The 17,828-nt window shown below is 56.5% G+C and overlaps 6 protein-coding genes across 6 annotated transcripts; 4 read left to right on the forward strand and 2 right to left on the reverse strand.

Annotated features, from left to right (window-relative positions):
* Positions 1–822: 822 nt before the first annotated feature.
* Positions 823–3,018, reverse strand: PRM1 (plasma membrane fusion protein prm1; the record flags this gene model as incomplete). The annotated part of the gene is made up of 1 exon (XM_028641583.1): positions 823–3,018. The coding sequence occupies one exon, from the start codon at positions 3,016–3,018 to the stop codon at positions 823–825; it is 2,196 nt and encodes a 731-aa protein (XP_028498708.1).
* A 2,899-nt stretch (positions 3,019–5,917) lies between these two features.
* D7B24_007475 (uncharacterized protein) lies at positions 5,918–7,469 on the forward strand (the record flags this gene model as incomplete). Its single annotated transcript, XM_028641584.1, has 9 exons — positions 5,918–6,070; positions 6,125–6,258; positions 6,319–6,360; positions 6,414–6,480; positions 6,537–6,564; positions 6,614–6,626; positions 6,681–6,770; positions 6,838–7,180; positions 7,236–7,469. 9 exons carry the CDS (start codon positions 5,918–5,920, stop codon positions 7,467–7,469), a joined length of 1,104 nt encoding a protein of 367 aa, XP_028498709.1.
* Positions 7,470–8,501: 1,032 nt separating this feature from the next.
* Positions 8,502–10,550, forward strand: D7B24_007476 (uncharacterized protein; the record flags this gene model as incomplete). Its single annotated transcript, XM_028641585.1, has 4 exons — positions 8,502–8,547; positions 8,709–10,153; positions 10,209–10,383; positions 10,438–10,550. The coding sequence occupies 4 exons, from the start codon at positions 8,502–8,504 to the stop codon at positions 10,548–10,550; spliced, it is 1,779 nt and encodes a 592-aa protein (XP_028498710.1).
* A 1,083-nt stretch (positions 10,551–11,633) lies between these two features.
* D7B24_007477 (uncharacterized protein) lies at positions 11,634–12,392 on the reverse strand (the record flags this gene model as incomplete). Its single annotated transcript, XM_028641586.1, has 1 exon — positions 11,634–12,392. The coding sequence occupies one exon, from the start codon at positions 12,390–12,392 to the stop codon at positions 11,634–11,636; it is 759 nt and encodes a 252-aa protein (XP_028498711.1).
* Positions 12,393–13,119: 727 nt separating this feature from the next.
* Positions 13,120–13,662, forward strand: D7B24_007478 (uncharacterized protein; the record flags this gene model as incomplete). Its single annotated transcript, XM_028641587.1, has 1 exon — positions 13,120–13,662. One exon carries the CDS (start codon positions 13,120–13,122, stop codon positions 13,660–13,662), a length of 543 nt encoding a protein of 180 aa, XP_028498712.1.
* Positions 13,663–14,708: 1,046 nt separating this feature from the next.
* D7B24_007479 (uncharacterized protein) lies at positions 14,709–16,137 on the forward strand (the record flags this gene model as incomplete). The annotated part of the gene is made up of 2 exons (XM_028641588.1): positions 14,709–15,575; positions 15,646–16,137. 2 exons carry the CDS (start codon positions 14,709–14,711, stop codon positions 16,135–16,137), a joined length of 1,359 nt encoding a protein of 452 aa, XP_028498713.1.
* Positions 16,138–17,828: the final 1,691 nt, after the last annotated feature.

Below are 17,828 nucleotides of genomic sequence, written 5' to 3' on the forward strand. Positions count from 1 at the left end.
GTGCTCGAGGCCTGGGGCGGGGGCATAGGAAGGGACCACCTGGAGAAAGTGGAGCCCTCGTCGCCACCGACCGATGCCGGAACGGGTGGCTCCTTGCGCCTGCCCCCAGCACTGGGCAGCGCCGCGCTTGGCGATCGCCAGCGGAGGTGCCCGAAAAGGGACGCACATGTCGTCCTCCGCCACTGATACAGACCCTGACTCACCACCAAAGCCTCCGACTCCGACACCGCTGTCGATCCTGGGGCCGTCGTGCCATCAACTCCGACGAACAGTGTAGGCCCAATTGGATACACGCAAAACATCACAATTCTCAAGGCTCATGGTTTGCAGTGTGGTTTATTGATCTTCCCAGCTACGACAAGTCAATCTGGCGCGTGACTGGACTCACTACTACAGTACCAAAGTAATGCAGTTTGCAATCTGTGTGTACCATGTGCCGTGTGGCCAAAGGGCAAACAAGAGCATACTCCGAGATGCGCAAAGAAAGAGAATGGTATCTTCAACCCCTCCACAAAAAAAAAATGGGAGGCAAAGCATCAAGGTCAGGTACTTGGAGACCATGTCCTCTATGCAAAAAAAAAATGATTTCCGTATAACCCGCCCAAAATGTCAATCAGATACCCTCGACGCGCCTCGCTTGGACCTGTATGCAAAAATCGTCTTATCTGCATTGAAAAGGAGAGTCTCTCTCGGCCTTGGGTCCAGCCGTTAGCCGGAGGAATGAGTTCCAGGTCGTTCAATCGTCCATTCTTTTTTTTTTTTGTGTGTTTCGTGTTTTGGGTAGATTTTCCCTTCTGTTCTTCTTGTTTTTCTTCAAACGGCTCAGAACTTGTTGCCTGACCCTTCAAACTGCCCATAAGAGCTTATCCTCTTGGGCGAGGTCATCGCCTGTGCCCTGCCGCCCGCCACCTTGGAGACATACTTCTCGTTCTCGGCCTCGCGCGCGTAGTAATTTTCATCGTCCGTTCGGCCCACCGCTGAGGCTTCGCTGCCAAAGTGGGGGAACCGCTCGTCCGAGTGGTGCGTCGCCTCACGGGGCGTCAGCGGCGGCCTGGCGTCGCCTGTGTAGCGCATGCCGCCCTCGCCGCGTCCCTTGTCTGGCATGGCCATGCCGACGAGCGCGCGAATCACACCGATGAGGACAATGATGACATAAACGAGGAGGATGCCGGTGGAGATGAGTGCTTCGGTGACGATGTGATTGCGGATCTTGTCCACGACGTACTGGACGGCGCCTGTCACCTCGTCGGTCGTGACAGAAGACGGCGTGGCCAGGAAGGTCGTGAGATCAGAGTCATCGCCGATCGACTCCTGCGCACCCATGCTGAAAGTGTCGTTGGCAAACTGGGGAAGGCTGACCTTGGCGTGGTCGTGCACCCAGGTGAGACCCTTCTGAACGGCCTCGACCTTAAGGCCGATCGTGCAGAAGATGACGTCCTTGATGGGCTTGATGAGGATTGTGCCGTTGAAAACTGTCTCGAGGCCAGTTGCCATGCCATCGGTGAACGTGTTGAGCGTGTCGTTGACCGAGCCCGTGGCCTCCCTCACCCAGCCGAGAAGATCGTTGTTGATCTCATCCTGGGTCGAGAGCACCACACCGTTGGCGCCATCAGCCCACTCCTTGGATACCGCAGCCAGGCTGCCGACAACGTCCTCTGCGAATTCGCCCACTTGGTTGGCCAGCTCCGGCACGGTGCGTTCGATGGCCTTGAGCAGGACAAACTGGCACAAGCAGGCAAAGAAGCCGGCGAGCGCGAGAGAAAGCACGAAGAGTGCGGGGAGAGACGTCGCGTACGCAAAGGCCCAGCGCGCGAGAATCTGACGCTTGCCCGAGAAGCGGGAGGCGAGTTTGATGCCCCATGAAGCAGTGGTCGGGCGCGAGGCGATGTAAATGACATCCATCGAGTCGTACGTGTGGTCGCCGACAATCTTGGCGTGCTGCTGCTGGCGGCGCCATCGCTTGATCTCAAACCAGGCCATTGGCACGATGCACAAGACGGCAAGCACCGAGATGACAACGATGAAAATGGTGCGCGCTGTGCGTACGAGGTGGCGGAGCTTGTCAAAAAACTCGGAGATGGTGTTGTTCTCCGAGCAAAAGTTCAGCGCCTGCTTCGAGGCGACGGGGAAAACGGAACGGTCGAACCGATAATCCTTGTAGGCATCGTCGATGGTCTCCTTCAGCAAGTTGAAGGGGATGGCGATCGCCTCAGCTGTCATGTTCTGGATTTCCCTGAAGGTGGGTAGATCGTCCTTCAGTTCGTCGAGGTCACTGACGAGACCATCCGTGTTGATATTAATATCCTTGAGGTCGCCGATAGGGCCAGACAGGTCAAGGTCCGGGAAGTCGGGGAAGACGCCGCCGATGAACGAATCTTCGATGCTGCTCTTGACATTGTTGATGCCGTCTTCGATATTCTTGGCGCGGGACTCGAGGGTATCGGTAATCTTGCTGATAGCGCTGTTCATGAGGTCTGTCACCTTTTCGGTGACGTCGGAAGCAACATCGAGACCGCCGTGAACGAACGCCGCGATCAGGCAGACGTACATGGAGGTGACCATGTTGATGACGAAGAGGATGAGACCCTGGATGCCGGTGAGGAGAAGGCCAAGCACAGCGACAAGCCCATCGAGGGTCTTCTCGATGCCCTGTGCGGACAGCTCGTTGACGCCGACAGAAAGGTAATGAGGCATCGACGCCATGGCGCTGCCGACATCTTCAACCTTTGTGCAAGCCGAGAGGGCCTTACGGTTGGCTTCATCCACATCCTCGTCGACGCCGGCGACCATGAGGAGGACTCGGACGAGCACAAGAAGAAGAAGGATTGTCCAGCGGTTGATCCATATTTGCGAAAGTCTGGAACGGAGGCTGAGGTAGGGGGTGAAGGTGGGCGCTGTGTCGGCGCGAGCCATCTGTGTCTTTCTAAGCTCAGACAGCTCGACCGAGTCGGAGCGGAGGGAGTCAGGGACGGCTGGGTAGCCGGCCTCCTCCTCCTTGTGTTTTCGTGTGAATAGCATGATTGTTTCTAAAAATGTGTAAGAATCTGGTATGTATGTACTTTGACTTTTCGTTTCAAATTGCGCTGTCGCTGTGTAGACGATGATCGATGGGCGCAAAAGAAGTGTAATGCGAAATGTCGATTAGATGAAGCAGAAGGGGAAGTAAAGAATTAACTGCGAGTGAAGGAAATCACACAAAGGAAATTCGTCAAGACAGAAATTGTTGAACAAGGTCGCTGATCAATACATCGTGGGCAGTTGGGCGTGGGTTGAATAGGTTGACAATAGGGGGTTATGTGGTAACAATGGGAATCGAGGGTCTAGAGTGGGCGGTGGGTGCGGTGCAGCAATAAGGCAACGCATACAGCATCGGAGTGGTTCAAGGTTGCAACAGAGAAAGAAATCTGCTCACCTGATTGTAATGCACAACAGCTGAAACCAATGACGGCGCTTCTTTACGAACTCTTGGTCGATTTTACAAACGACCCAGGTTGCTTGGGATCGTTTTGTCAGAATCGGCCAGATGGGCTCGGGTTGACTTGCACTCGTTTAAGCGCTTTCACGATGCCTCTCAGCCAACCAAACCCGTCGGTCCAGGGTACAGGTGAGCGGCTCCCCAAACGTCGATGGGGCCCCAAGGGGAGAATGGTCGCGGCCCGGTGGCTCTGATGGTTCGAGATTGAGCGCTTCAGAGAAAATTGTAGGGCTGTGCCGGCGGGTAGAGGGTGCTTGGTAAAGAAGGGGTGTCGTTGTGGTTTTTGGTTGTGGCCTGGAGTCCTGGCCACTCTCTTCTCCTATGAGCTGCACTGATTGTACAACCAACTTGCACGATGACTTTTCTGATATGTTCTGTAGGCGCCCTGTGTGGCTTGGCTTGAAGGGGGACGGCGTCGAGATATACAAATATGTATCTGGATGAGTCAAAGGCAAGGGGACACCACGGAGTGAGAAGTTGATGGTGCCCATCTTTCCAAAAACGCTTTCTGAGAGGCGAGGCCTCTGGGATGTACATTTATCTGGCTGGTTGCCCATCGCTTCACTGGGCCGCCGGCCGGCAGGTTTCGTGTCGGCAAGCAAGGGTTGCGAATGCAGACTGACGACATTGGCACAACCAGTGAGTCGGTTCGCAAGCCAAGACAAGAGTCGGTGGACAGCTTCCAGGTGGGCACAACCCCCCGACAGCTGGCGGTGGTGGCAGTGCACCTTTGCTCGCGTGCTGGCGGTTGTCCAGGGGGATGGACGGAGGACGTTGCTGGTCTTGGAATGCCTGGAAAGGAGCTTGGTCAAGACCCTGCGCTCGGGACTCATCGCGACTGGACGCGTGTGGAGGCGGAAGGCCAGTGAATGTGAAAGCAGCGGACAGCAAGGCAACGATCGCCGCGACAAGGTTGAGACGAGTGGACGGTTGTGACGGGGGAGGCGTCCATCCTTTCTGTTTAGGCAAGTTGGCAGCGAATCAAGTGCCTGAAGAGGTCGAGTCGGATGACCCTTGGCCTGACCCCTGTCGCTGAAGTAGCTGGTCGTCAGGGCAGAGGCACGAAGGGTCCAACAGTCGCCGTGAACGTTGCCAAGTATCGCCACCGTCAGATTGTGCCACCTCAGGGTCTGTCAGGGCCTGCCAGGGCCTGCCAGGGCCATCAGGGCTGCCAGGGCCTGGTGCTGCCTGTGATGGAAAACCGGTTTGCGTTGCAGAGGCACGACCAAGATGGGGGGGCAGGTCAGATGGACTTTGGACAAACGAAGCAGAGGAAACGATGATCATTCCGCTTCAGGATCATGACGGAGGGCGACTCACCAAGAGACTTTGTGTTTCAGAAGATACGGGAAAGGTTCTGGAATGCTGTTCGTGGGCCGACTCTTCCCACATCTTTCCGCTCGACGGCTGTGCCAGATGGAGCTTGGAGCCGGGGACGTGATGGCGGGTTGAAGATGGCCAAGTGTACCCTACCTACCCCACCTCAGTCGGAGGCGCCTCCTTCTCTGCAACTCCGCGACCCTCTCGACCTGCACCTATCTCCAACCTCTTCGAAAGCACGTGATGTGCCTGATCTGTATCTTCCCTCTCTCCTATGGCATGACCAAAGCCTAACGTAAGCACCCACACCCAGTGTTCTCCCAACGCGGTTCTCACATGATTGGCGGCACAGTACGGGAGAGGGGTATCGCCTACATCGCTTGCATTGCCTGCATGGAGCAGCCTGTCAAAGCAGCTGTCCAAAAAACGATATATGATGGCTTCAGTCGCTGAACACGTCTAGCAGGGACGTAGAGACGGGTCCTCGAGGCTTCGGTTGGGCATCACTCGCACTTGCACTGCACTTCAGACACGCTACCTGTCTCTGCCGCGGCCCTAGGAACAATCGGCGTCCTACTAACCACTACACGCCTGAAAGAAACGACCAGGGCCACATGGTCCCGGGTGAAGGTCCGGAGGAGTCCATCTCACCATCAGCCAATTGCGCGCCCACAATCGCTGAAGAATCCGCTCTTCCCGCTAGGGACCGCTGAAGGCCCGCTGAGGAACACGCGAGCGCCCCCCACCGGATGTCCACGCTGCCAACGGCGGCCATCGCGGTTAGGTGGTAGCTTGAACCTTAAGGCACCTAACCTCGCTATGCCCCCCAGTCGTACGAAGGCCAGTGTCGCTCCCGCGGGCGACCACGGCGTTGCACCAGGTCGACCCAGGTCAGTATCGGTATTTCATTTACTTCGGATGGGACTACTCTCCGCGCGCCATCCCACCCTGTCATGCAACATGCAAGGAGCATTTGATGCGTCAGGTAGCCACGTACATGAGAAAGAGGAGGCAGGGGCGGAGCAGGGGCAAGGCTCAACACGCCATAAACTGCTCAAACTGTCCTTCAATACACATCAGTCTTATGCTTTCTCTCCACCATCAATCCTCTTGATATCAATCATGGCTGGTTCCTCGCCTGCACCTGTAGACAACGCTCCGGCTGCTGCTGCGGCGGTAGCCGCTGTTCCCGAGGCGGCTGCTGCCCCGGCTGCTGCCCCGGCTACCAGCGAAGTTGACGACAATATCCTGCCCGGCCGCCATTGGATCGCTCAGGTACGAGCCATATCTTGGGCGCGCAGCATAGTCGTACTGATTCATGTGCCCTAGGCCGAGAACGATGCAGATTCGTTTGTCGACAGCGTAGGCGACGAGACCACGGCCTCTCTGCGGTCCAGCATTCGTAACTACAGGGAAATCAATGGCAGAACCTACCACGGCGAGGTCGGCCAAGCCGAATATTGGTCCGTGAACCACCATACATCGCTGCACAGGATGTCTTGTTTTACTGACTTGTGATGAAGGGGCCCTAACGATGACAGAGCGCAAGAAGGGCTTGACATTCAGTGAGTGTTGGTGTGTACCTGTGGTTCCGCAATGTATGGCTTACGCCGAACAGCCACCACGCCTGTTTCCTCATGCTGGGTCAGGAGCTTCATCTCGCCCCACTCCAAGAGGGTATTCAAGTACGAGTCTATGCTGTCCGAATTTTCATGATTGTTGTTAACATATGGGTCGATAGAAAGTTCTTGATATCGGAACTGGGACAGGTAAGGCACCTATCATCTTCCACGGGAGCAGCTTCTAACAGTGACACAGGTATCTGGGCAATGTGAGTGTTTCCGGACACTGTTCTTGTCGTCATACAGCAGCTCACCGTCCATAGCGACTTTGCGGATGAGTTCCCCGGCGCCGAGGTGATCGGCACCGACGTGTCCCCCATCCAGCCCTCTTGGATTCCGCCCAACCTCAAGTTGTATGTTATTTCTGTCCCTCTGGGTCCGCTGTGTGATGTACATGCTGACGCCCCGCGACTCATACAGTGAAATTGACGACTGCACCCGAGAATGGACATATGCTGAGAACAGCATCGATTACGTCCATACTCGCTGGCTCATCGGCAGCATCGCTGACTGGACTGCTTTGTTCAAGGAGGCGTTCAAGTGCCTCAAGCCCGGTGGCTATCTCGAGAGCCACGAGCCGTCGTCCGGTTTTGAGAACCAGGGCGAGCCCCTGGACCAGAAGAGCGCCTTGGCCCAGTGGGGCAAGTTCTTCGTCAAGGGCGGGCTGAAGTTCGGTCGTCCTTTCACCGTCTTTGAGGAACACATTCAGAGAAAGGCGATGGAGGCGGCCGGCTTTGTCGACATTGAGGAGCGTGAGATCATCGTACGAGCACCCAACATCTCACCTCCCACACTGCATATGACTAACGTGGAGACAGAACCCCGTCGGCAACTGGCCTGCCGATCCCAAGACGAAGGAGATTGCCCAGTTCTCTGAGGCGACCTTCCTTGAGGACCCCAAGGGGTACATCGCCTTCTTCGCCCACGCCCTTGATTGGACGACTGAAGAGATTGAAATGTACCTGTTGCAGTTCCGCCGCGAGCTCAAGTCGAGCAATCACCGGGCCTTCTATCGCCACAGGGTCGTTTGGGGCAAGAAGCCCCTGGTCTGAGAGCCCTCACGTCAGCTCAACAGCTCTGAGGAGACGCCTCGTTCGAGTTGATGAAACTCCAAGAGTGGTCGCATGGGAGGCAGCAAGCGTGATTCTCTGGATTGGGAAGGAAATGGGATTGTTCTTGACTCCGTAGCTTATGAAAGCAGTGACCTGCCTGTGATGGACCTGTCACTCTGTCTCCTTTGCCCACGCCCCCGTTGGTCACGGATATTCAATCAGAGGCCTACTTCCACACCTGTCTCGTTCGCCTTGGTGCTGTCTTTACGTCAGAGCTCGAACCGAATGATCGGCAGCGAATGAAACAAATGATCTGAGAAGCAATGCAACTACATTATGGTGATGCGGTAGGAATCAATGGCTGTAGTGAGTAGATACTTGGTCATAACTGTGCACTGTGGAAAGCGTCGAGTAATGGAGGGTTGAAGCCGCCATAAAAAGCACGTAATTAATGACAACAGGATGTTGTTCACAGCCAGCCCGAATATCGAGGACTCATTCGCAACTTGCACGCGAATAATCCATTATGCCAGCCTCTTCCATATGGTCACGTGCACGCTGGTGTGAACCACCAAGAGACCTGGGACTACCACGTGACTGTAGTAGCATTTTCTTCGATATGGTCACAGCAGTTTCTGCTTGAAGATTTTCAGCCCTTCCCAATCGAGCAGGCGGTCTAGGCGCAATGCTCAAACCTTCCTCACCTGTCACCACCACATCACCCGTCCACAGCCTGCCACTTGGTTATCCCCTCCCCTCAGCTCAAACACCGCTCTGACCCAACAGTCGTCCTTGACTCCAAGAAGTCATCGACAGTGTCATCGCGAATCCTTCAAATCTGTGGCCGGCAGCATTTAATCCACAGCGCTTGTCGTTCTTACGTCGTCCAGACACCTCGAAGCTTCGTAACCCTCGCAGATCATCAGTGTCTGTTCTCTCGCGACCAAGGTCCTGCAGCAACACTCGTGCTGCCCACGCGTCATTCTTCTTGATTCATACGAGCTTCTTGAGAAACAGAAAGAATCGTGCATCATGGCTGAACAACCGCGCGACCTGTCGTCGATCCTCGCCGCCCTTGGTAAGCAAGCACCCGAAACATGTACCATGCACAATGCCAGGTCTCAAGCCTGTCATGCCGTCGTCCCTATACCTTTGTCTGCGTTCTTTCACTCTGCGTTCTTTCACTCTGCGTTCTTTCACTCTGCGTTCTTTCAAAAAAGCTGACTCGATGATCCGCAGGCGCTGCGCAGCGCGGTCCCTCGACGACGCCCACACAAGGACAGCCACCCGCTCATCCCGGTTACCCCCCGCCCCCCGGCGTTCAACAACCGCCTCCCTCCTACCCTCCTATGCCCCAGGGCGCAGCTCCGCCGCCTCACTATCCTGGCGCCAGCGGCTACCCGATGCCTCAACCCATGGCTTCTGGCAGTGTCGACCTCAGCTCTATCCGCCCCGTCAATTCTGGTACCGTCAGCCTTGCTGATGCTATTGCCCAAGCCAAGGCTTTCGCCGCCGAGAAGGGGGTCAGCTCCTACGATCGACCAGTCGTGTACGCCAACGAACCGCCTCGCGGGCCGCAAGATCCTCGCGCTTATCAGCAAAACTCTCGTTCCCGATCACCACCCTCGCGCCGTGACCCTTACCGAGACGGAGGCAACCCCTACCGCGATGAGCGTCGTGAGGATCGAGGCCCCTCTCGCGACTACGGCCACGGTGGTGGCCACGGTCGCGAGCGTTCCTACTCCCCAGGCCCCCGAGGCGGAGGCCGCACCTTTTCGCCCAAGAACGGCGGTGGCGGCGGCCGCGAGCGCTCCCCTCTACGTAGCAATGGTGGCGACGACCACGCCGAGACCATTCAGATCGAGTCCAGCCTCGTGGGCCTCATCATCGGCCGACAGGGCGAGAACCTCCGTCGCATCGAGGGAGAGAGCGGCTGCCGTGTACAGTTCATGCCATCGACCGACGGCGGCCCATACCGTTCGTGCAAAATTTCAGGCCCAAGGCCACGCCGCGCCGAAGTCAAGACTGCCATCAACCGCATCATCGAGGACAGCGGCATGAGTGTGATCAACCGAGGTGGAGCCCTCAAGTCGCAAGGTGATCCGCGCGCCGGCGGCATGGGCGGCCCTGCCCCCAAGGAGGGTGAAGACTGCCTGCAGATTATGGTGCCAGATAGGACCGTTGGCCTCATCATCGGACGTGGCGGTGAGACGATTCGCGACCTTCAAGAGCGTTCCGGCTGCCACATTAACATCACGAGCGAAGCCAAGAGCACCAACGGCCTTCGCCCCGTCAACCTCATTGGCTCTCCCCAGGCCGCTGCCATGGCCAAGGAGGCAATTCTTGAGATCGTCGACAGCGACAGCCGTGGTGACGGCCAGCCGGTCCCGCCCAAGAGGGGCCCTCGACAGGACAATGCTCGAGATGGTCCTAGTGGCGGCGGCGGCGGTGGCGGCGGTCATGATAAGATCAACGACACTATTCACGTTCCATCTGAGGCTGTTGGTATGATCATTGGCAAGGGCGGCGAAACCATCAGGGAGATGCAAAATAACACTGGGTGCAAAATCAATGTTGCCCAGTCGTCTGGTCCTGGTGAAGTTGAGCGCGAAATCGCCCTCATTGGCAGCCGCGAAAGCATCACGCAAGCAAAGGCAGCGATCGAAGAGAAGGTGGACGCAGTGGTAGGTCCATACAACCCTTGCGAGGGATGAGCATTCTCGGCTAACACGTCAACAGCGCCAAAAGAGCGGAGGTGGTGGTGGTGGACGTGATGGTGGTGGCCGTGGTCGTCAACAACAGCACCATGACTATGACAATTACTCGCAGCAGGCTTCTAATGCTCCAGCACAGGCTAACGCTCCGGCGGCTCCGGCGCCGGCAGCTGCAGATGGATCTGATCCGTACGCCCAATGTATGTTTCCCCCCGTTGGCTGTCACTAATCTGCCGTTACTGACTTGAATCCAGATGGCGGCTACCAGAACTACCTGGCCCTTTGGTACCAGTCATTGATGTACCAGCAACAGCAAGGTGGTAGCGCTCCCCCAGCGGGCGGCCCCCCAGCTCCTGGTGCGGCTTAGGTGCGCCAGGGCTGCTCCTCGTCGACTTGGGGATGCATCCTTGTGTGATGTGCATGATCTTTCGACCTCGATCAACATGATGCCTCGCATGACCGTCTGACGCCTGACGAATTTCTCTGCGTGCCCGCCTCTTATTGACTGGTGCTGCATCCTCAACGCCATCGTTGATTCGCCCCGATCGTTGATTCAAGATGCTGTTTATTGCACGTCTCACCCATTTGGAAGGGCACCACATCCGCCTCATGATACACGACCATGGGGGAAGGGACCACTTATTTGACGTGTGTCGTTCGGCCCCCGATGCACATGTCCAAGCTTTTGATTGACGCGCCATGACGCCTCTTGACGACTTGAACTCTAATGCTCGTCCGCTTCTTGCTGGGACCTCATTCGCACGCATATGACTTTGAAAGGACGTTCGTGGTGGGGACGAGGTTCAGCCAGATCCATTGGACTCGCATGCTTTCCTCGTGACGGTCGCGTTGATCCTTCAACTGCACGAAACTTCCATCGACGAACAACGTTTCTCCATCCTGCTGATCGTCCGTTTGGAATTGCCTTGGATATCGGCCGTGCCATGGTCTTACCTACTGTCACCACGCTAGGATTCGCCATCGACTGACGGTCGTTGTCCACCTTGAACAGCTTGCTACTATACCGTGTACTGGATGATGGTTCTTCTGTGGCATTCTCGTCACGGACAGCTCGTCACGATGTCCCGCTCAAGTTTACCGCGCAGACAGAACGATGGGACATGGTAGTCCTGCTGTCCCAGCGACACTTTTCGTTTTTCTTTTCTTCCTTTTTCCCTTGCCTTTTGTTTTCCCCTCCTAGCTTTGGCTTCATAGTTATGCGCAGGCGTTTTGCGCATACATATCTCTGCCCGATTATTTCAATCAGAGGCTCACGAATGGGATGGGCGGGCACCATGTGGTAGGCCAGGTTTTGGCCAAACAGAAAAAAAAAGCATGGAGGTGGTGAATGGACAATTGTCCACATGTATCAGATAGTAATGCGGAATATCAGTCAGCAGCTGTTCACGATTTGCGTGACCCTCCGATGCGCGCTTCGGCCTCATCGGCTTCATGCCGCCTTCTTAAACGTCTCCGTGACGACCTTCCAATAACGCGCAGAGTCGGTCCGGGCGTGTGCTACATGCCCGCTGCCCACGAACCGCTCTCTTCTCACCTCCAGCCCTCCAGCCGCCGCCTCGTCGGCGTGCGCTTCGACATCCTTCCAGCCGACCATTTTGTCGTCCGCGCTGTATACATACGTCCGCCGCAGCTCGGTCGCGGTGACCCGCTCCGCATTGAGCGCCGCCGCCGCCCGGTCGAGAGAGCTCGCGCGGCGCAGCGGCACGTGGAGGAGCCAGTAGATCGCCAGCAAGAGGTACAGTACCGGTGCCAGCGGCCAGGGCACGCCTGTCGCGAGGGCGCCGTGGGTCCTGCGGAAACGAAACGGGGCCGGGCAGGAGTCGAAGACGGCAACGTGCGGGGGCAGAGCCGCGGGGCCCAGGAGGGCGAGGAGGCGGTGCAGGCTTGCGGCGCCGCCGTTGGAGAAGACGTGCAGGCGGAGGCGGTGGTTCTTGGCGCTGGCCGGCGGGGGCAGGCCGGCGATCAGGGACAGCGCCGGGGCGAGGGCGGCTTGGGAACGAGGGCGTGAGAGGACGTGCGTGGCTGGGTGTTTGAGGAGGAGGCGGGTGTGCGGGAAGAGAAGGAGGTGGTGAGACAGGTATTTGGCGATGTGGGCGTCAGAGGCGGCGTACCATGCGAAGAGGATCGTTAGATCGTGGGAGGGCGAGGGAGGGTCGTAGAGGAGGGTTGAGGGGGTAAGAGTCCTCATCCGGAGGAACGGGTCAGAGCTTTGCGTGGCCATCGCGGTATCAAGCGAGCACGTAGTACCGTGCGGTAGAAGGACTGGAAGGGCGTCGTCGCATTTTGTGCGGAGTTGTGCCGCAGAGCCTCGGACCTGCGGGCCATCGTCGCGCCGGGGGTCCGTTTCCGCGGAAGGGTGAGATGCTCCGAGTCTCACCCCGTGACAGTGACCGTGCTGCGGAGCTGCCACAGCGTCGCATCCCGGGCATCTGGCCCAGACCAATAGTCCAGGCGGGCCTCAGAAATCGCTCGAGCATTAGGCACCTACTTTGACAGTTGCCAAGTGTAGCTGTGAATGGCCGAGATCCGAGAATTTGTAGAAGCCAAGCTCGACTGTAGCAAACAGCCTCTTGCAAGTGTTCCAGCCCTGCGGCTCAGCAATGATGTGGTCAATGACTTGACTCGGGAAACCCAATCAATCTCGCCTGTTGGCAGAGTCTTGACAGAGAATCGGTGTAAGAACCAGTGAGAGGATATGTCAACTTCATTGCCAAGTCAATACTGTACAAACCCATTTTGGGGCTCCTGGCCGAGGCACTCTCCCCTTCCTGACCACATAAATGTTCACGTCTTCCTCCTCTCTATCGTGAACCGGTCCTCGCCGTGAACCTCATCCTGCTAGTTTCTGTTGACTCTCGCCTGTTGTTTCTCATAGCCACCACGTTTTTTGCAAGGTTTGCATATCGCCTTACAACATGCATTTCTTCACCCCACTTGCTATTCTTCTCTCGACCATCACAGCTGTACATGCCGACAACGATCAGGAAATCAAGTTTACAACACCCGAGACACAACAAGTACTCAACATCTCAGCACCCGTCCTCTTCGAATGGACTCTCCCTGAGTCTGGCACATATCGAGCTTTCGATCGCATGAACTTGACCCTCACCGTGGATGTTACAAACGAAGGAGAGCCTGTGAGCTTGATGAGCCTGATTGCCATCGACATCGATCTCCGGAGTCTGAGCTACGAATGGCACCCGAGCAACTTCACAAAGGACTTGGACGAAATTTCTGCCACTCTGTTATCTGGAAACCACAATCAAGTACTGGCCGAGATTGGGGGCGACCCGAACGACGAAAGCGTTGGCTTCGTGGCACATGCTATTGAAGAGGTAGGCTTGGAGGGATACCATACCATGGCGCCTGCTGAGTCGGGGGCCAGTGTCGGGCGCCGGTCGATGTGGGCTTTCAGCGCTCTGCCTGTGATCATGGCCGTGGCGCACGGCATGGTGTGAAACAGCATCGACTTGACGAAAGAGGTAGACATACGAGACATATAAAATGAACAAGATGCTCTCTCGTGACATGGTTTGCTTTGCTTGGCGAACTTTGCCTGTGAAACGATGTCATCCGTGCTTTCAAGGATGACAGGCCGGACCTTTGGACTGAAGTCGGCCGTCGTGTCACCTGTCCATGGCCGATCTGACAGATGCAGAGCGACCGGCCTCGGAGGAAGACATCGGCTCTGGGTGCTTGGTGCTGGCATGCCGTCAAGGTGCCCCTGAGTGGTGTCACATATGCCTCTTCCACGCCTCGAATTGACGACGACCAACACCGTCCACTGCAGGCACCCGGTCCTGGGCAACACTGCCGGCGGGTGATCGAGTTTCTGACGGGACCGGTGCCGCAAGCTCGCATTATAAGGGAGTACAGAATTTCGGTGATTCGGCTAGATCGGGTCAACAAGCTTAGACAGCACTGCTCAAGTGATGTGCAGTTTGTACCTTGCTCTTGAACCGGGCCGATGGTTGCATCCACTAGCAAGCGAAAGCTCGGTGGCCTCCAAGATATCTACCTTGGGTACCTAAGGTAATAGGTAGGTAGGTAAGTAAGGTAGCTTACCGTGGGAACAAACATGGTTCGAGGCAGAAACTCTCTCGGACACTTGCGTTCGTGTCTGCTGCCTCGTGTGGTTTTGGTCGGTTCTCTGCACCTTCCTCGCAATGCCACCGTTGCCATCCGCTCGCTCTTGCCTGCTGCAGTTTCGCCTAGGAAGCCTCTGATTCACCTCGGATCGGGATGCATGGTTCTGTTTGCCTTGACACCGTGAGCTACAAGTCTGTCCACCCCTTCTATACCTCCGATCCCTCCCCCCTTTCTTCATTCTATCGCCTGGGCCATCATCGTCCTCTGTACCCTGACACGTACTGTCGGTTTCGTGTGTTCTTCCAGGTCCATCCTGAACATCACCTTTGATTTCTTACTTCTTTCTATTCCAACATTCACCCACAAGTCTTTCGTTCAGAACTGAATCCCTCTTCCTGTTATTAGGACTTCCGACATGAAACCCATCAGCCTGCTCACCTCTCTCGCTGGCGCTGGCCTGCTCACGGTCACACTAGTCCACGCTGAGATTGATCTCTCGAGTCCTTTTCAGGGCGTCTCTTTCCAACGCATCAAGGCAGTCCGTGATCGATCCTCCGACGAGACCTCAACTCACCGCCAGGTCCTGAAGCCCTTTCATGGTCGCATCACCAGACACAATGCCGCTTCCGCCATTGCTGCCGCTGAGAAGGGGCAGCCCGGCGCAGGCTACCAGAACATCACCGCCCTTTCGCCCTACGGGACGCAGTATGCCATGGAAGTCATCTGGGATGGCACGCCTATTCAGATGATATTCGACACTGGAAGCAGCGATACCTGGGCGGCCCGGTCCGACTTTTCCTGCACCAATCGAGGCGGAACCATAGAATACCCTCAAGAGTCGTGCAGTTTCGGCAACCCCGCAATCGACAGCTTCAAGTATGGCGAGATCCCCGACATACACTTCACCCTCGGCTACGGCTCCGGTGAACGCGTCTCCGGCCCCATGGGCTACAGCGACCTGACCGTTGCTGGTATCACCGTCAAACAAACGCAGGTCGGCCTGGCCAACCAAACCTTTTGGTACGGTAACAACGTGACCCAGGGCATTCTTGGCATGGCGTACCCTGCCTTGACGAGTGCCTATTCGGGGAGCCTCAGCGAGAACCGCCAGGCGTTCCAGATCCCTTATGCCCCTTTCTTCACCAGCATGGTTCAGCAGGGACTCAGTGATGCTAGCTTCAGCGTCGCTCTTGCCCGCAACTCGTCCAACGGCCTCATCGCCTGGGGTGGCCGCACTGGCCTGCCCACGACGGGCCCGACCGCTTCTACCGACCTCATCGTTGTAAGTAGTAGTTGTAGAAGGCCCGTTAGGTTCTTCAACTGCAGCCTACCCCGGACTAACGCCTCCACAGGCCAATATCAACCCAACAAGGAGCGAAACAGCCTGGAAATACTCGTATTATACCATTATTGTCGAAGGCGTCCAGTGGGCACAAACAGTCGACTCGACACATTGTGCCTACATCGTCGATACCGCGACGACACTGACTTATGTGCCGCCGCAAGTGGCCGAAGCCATTGCCAATGCTTTCGAGCCCGCCGCCATGTACATGTTCTCATACGGCGGCTACTTTGCACCATGCGATGCCATCGCGCCCAGGATTGCTTTCCATATTGGAGGCGAGAAATTCTTCATCAACCCTGTCGACATGATGTGGCGTCATCTGAAGGACCCCCTGACCGGATACTGCCAGATTGGCATCTCGACGGGCGGACCAGGGCCTTATATCCTGGGCATGACGTTTTTGCAAAACGTTGAGGTTGAGTTTGATGTTGGCGCAGCCGAAGTACGTTTTCACGGCCGCCAGTTTTACGGACCAACCCCGGCACTCCCCGAACAGTAGAGTCGTGCTCAGGAGCAGGGTCGCAAGGCTATCGAGAAAGCCGAGGCGAAGCTTTGCCCAGCTTGCAATAGAGATTCAAAGCAGTCCCAATGGTGGAATTGAAGAACGCAACCTACCGCGATACTACTGCATTTCAGTGTTGCATGGACAACATGAGATGTGGCCAAGACAAGGACACGTCCAAGTCTTTCCCCATATGACGGGGGCTGACAGTGTAAAGGGTCATATCACGCATGTGATCAGTGACATACAAGATCCTCTGTATCAATGAAGTATATAGGTTGCTTGACCTTTTGGTCGATGCTGTCCATATCGTGTGAACGGCTGTAATGATGCAGTGCAACGATCGAGACATGATGTGATACGATAAGCGAGCCTGCGACCCCCACTGAGCGACAGCCACATTCGTGGGGGACGTGTCTCAGAGACTTGAGGTGTAGAACGGGCAGGTAGAACCCAGCGCCTGGGTCTGATCGACAGCGCGAGGTTTTCCACGTTCCCAGACACAAAAAAAAGAAGAAAACACACTCTCCTTGCCAGCATGTCCACTCAGCAGTCGGGGTTACGGGCGCACCTCATTTGCACTGGAACCCAGCGTGCTCCCTAGAAGGCCAGCTGCCGCCTCGCATCTCAAACCCAATCCCACCCCGCCGCTATCAGCCCCCTCGTTGCGCTACGGGGTGGGTGACCAGGCCTCAGCGGCAGTGCCATCAATTGCCGCAGCATTTTCCTGTGGTCGATTCCTCTGCAGCAACCTACATTCTACCTCTTCCGAAAGACGATAACCGACCACTCAGCAGTAGCTCGAGCAAGAGCTTTCCTTATACCTCTAATCGTCACCGAGACTAGACACGAGAGAGAGAGAGAAAGAGAGAGAGCGAGGAAGCATAGGCACGCAGCACGCAGCAGCAAGCATGTTCGGAGGAGTTGCCGCGGGGCCCCCGCTGGCGGAAACCAGGGCGGGCAGGCGGCGCCAGAATACCTACAGCTTCAGCAGGGTGAGTTGCGGTCGAACCCAATTTCTCGTTTTCATTTCGTCGCTTTGTCGTTCCTCCTCTCCCTCGAAAATCACCTTCCACTGCCGAGTCTGCGTCCTCTTTCTATTCTTCCTTTCTTTCTCGCACACTTCTCCCTCTTCCCAAGCGGCCGTGGGGGCAACAAGAGTCGAGACCCTTCTGGCGAGGGTGGCACCCCCCTTGTCGGGTCGGGACGTGCTTGCGCGTGACCTCGCTGTCAAGTGATGCCGTGGAGGCGGTGTAGTTCACAGGGGCCGCACCGACGACGTAGGACTGGCGAGGTGCCGATTTGCTGGGAATTATGCTGTTCCTGGTGCCTGGACGAGCCGTTCAGAAGTGTGGAGGGAGGGCAACCAGTGCGGACAAGTTTTATATTGGGGTGGCATCAAAGCAAACGACCCGCGGGATAAAAGACAAGCAGTGTCTGTGACAAGCGTCGTCGGTACTTCATAGCCACTGACGCACTTGCACAACGGCGCGGTTGGGATGAGACAAACTTTGGCGAAGCGAGTGGTCCATGGGAAAACAACGAGGTTTGAGAGTGGGAAAGGCAACGAGCGTTCTTGACAGGGCCCATGGAAAGCATATTTCTTGCCTCGATGCAGCAAGGCTTGTCGGGAATCCCAGTGCCAAGTCGGCAACATGGGTGCGGCTCGTCGGACACGGTCACGCTGG

This window comes from Verticillium nonalfalfae (genome assembly GCF_003724135.2).
Source record: "Verticillium nonalfalfae strain VnAa140/NRRL 66861 chromosome Unknown scaffold_6, whole genome shotgun sequence".
NCBI lineage: Eukaryota > Fungi > Ascomycota > Sordariomycetes > Glomerellales > Plectosphaerellaceae > Verticillium > Verticillium nonalfalfae.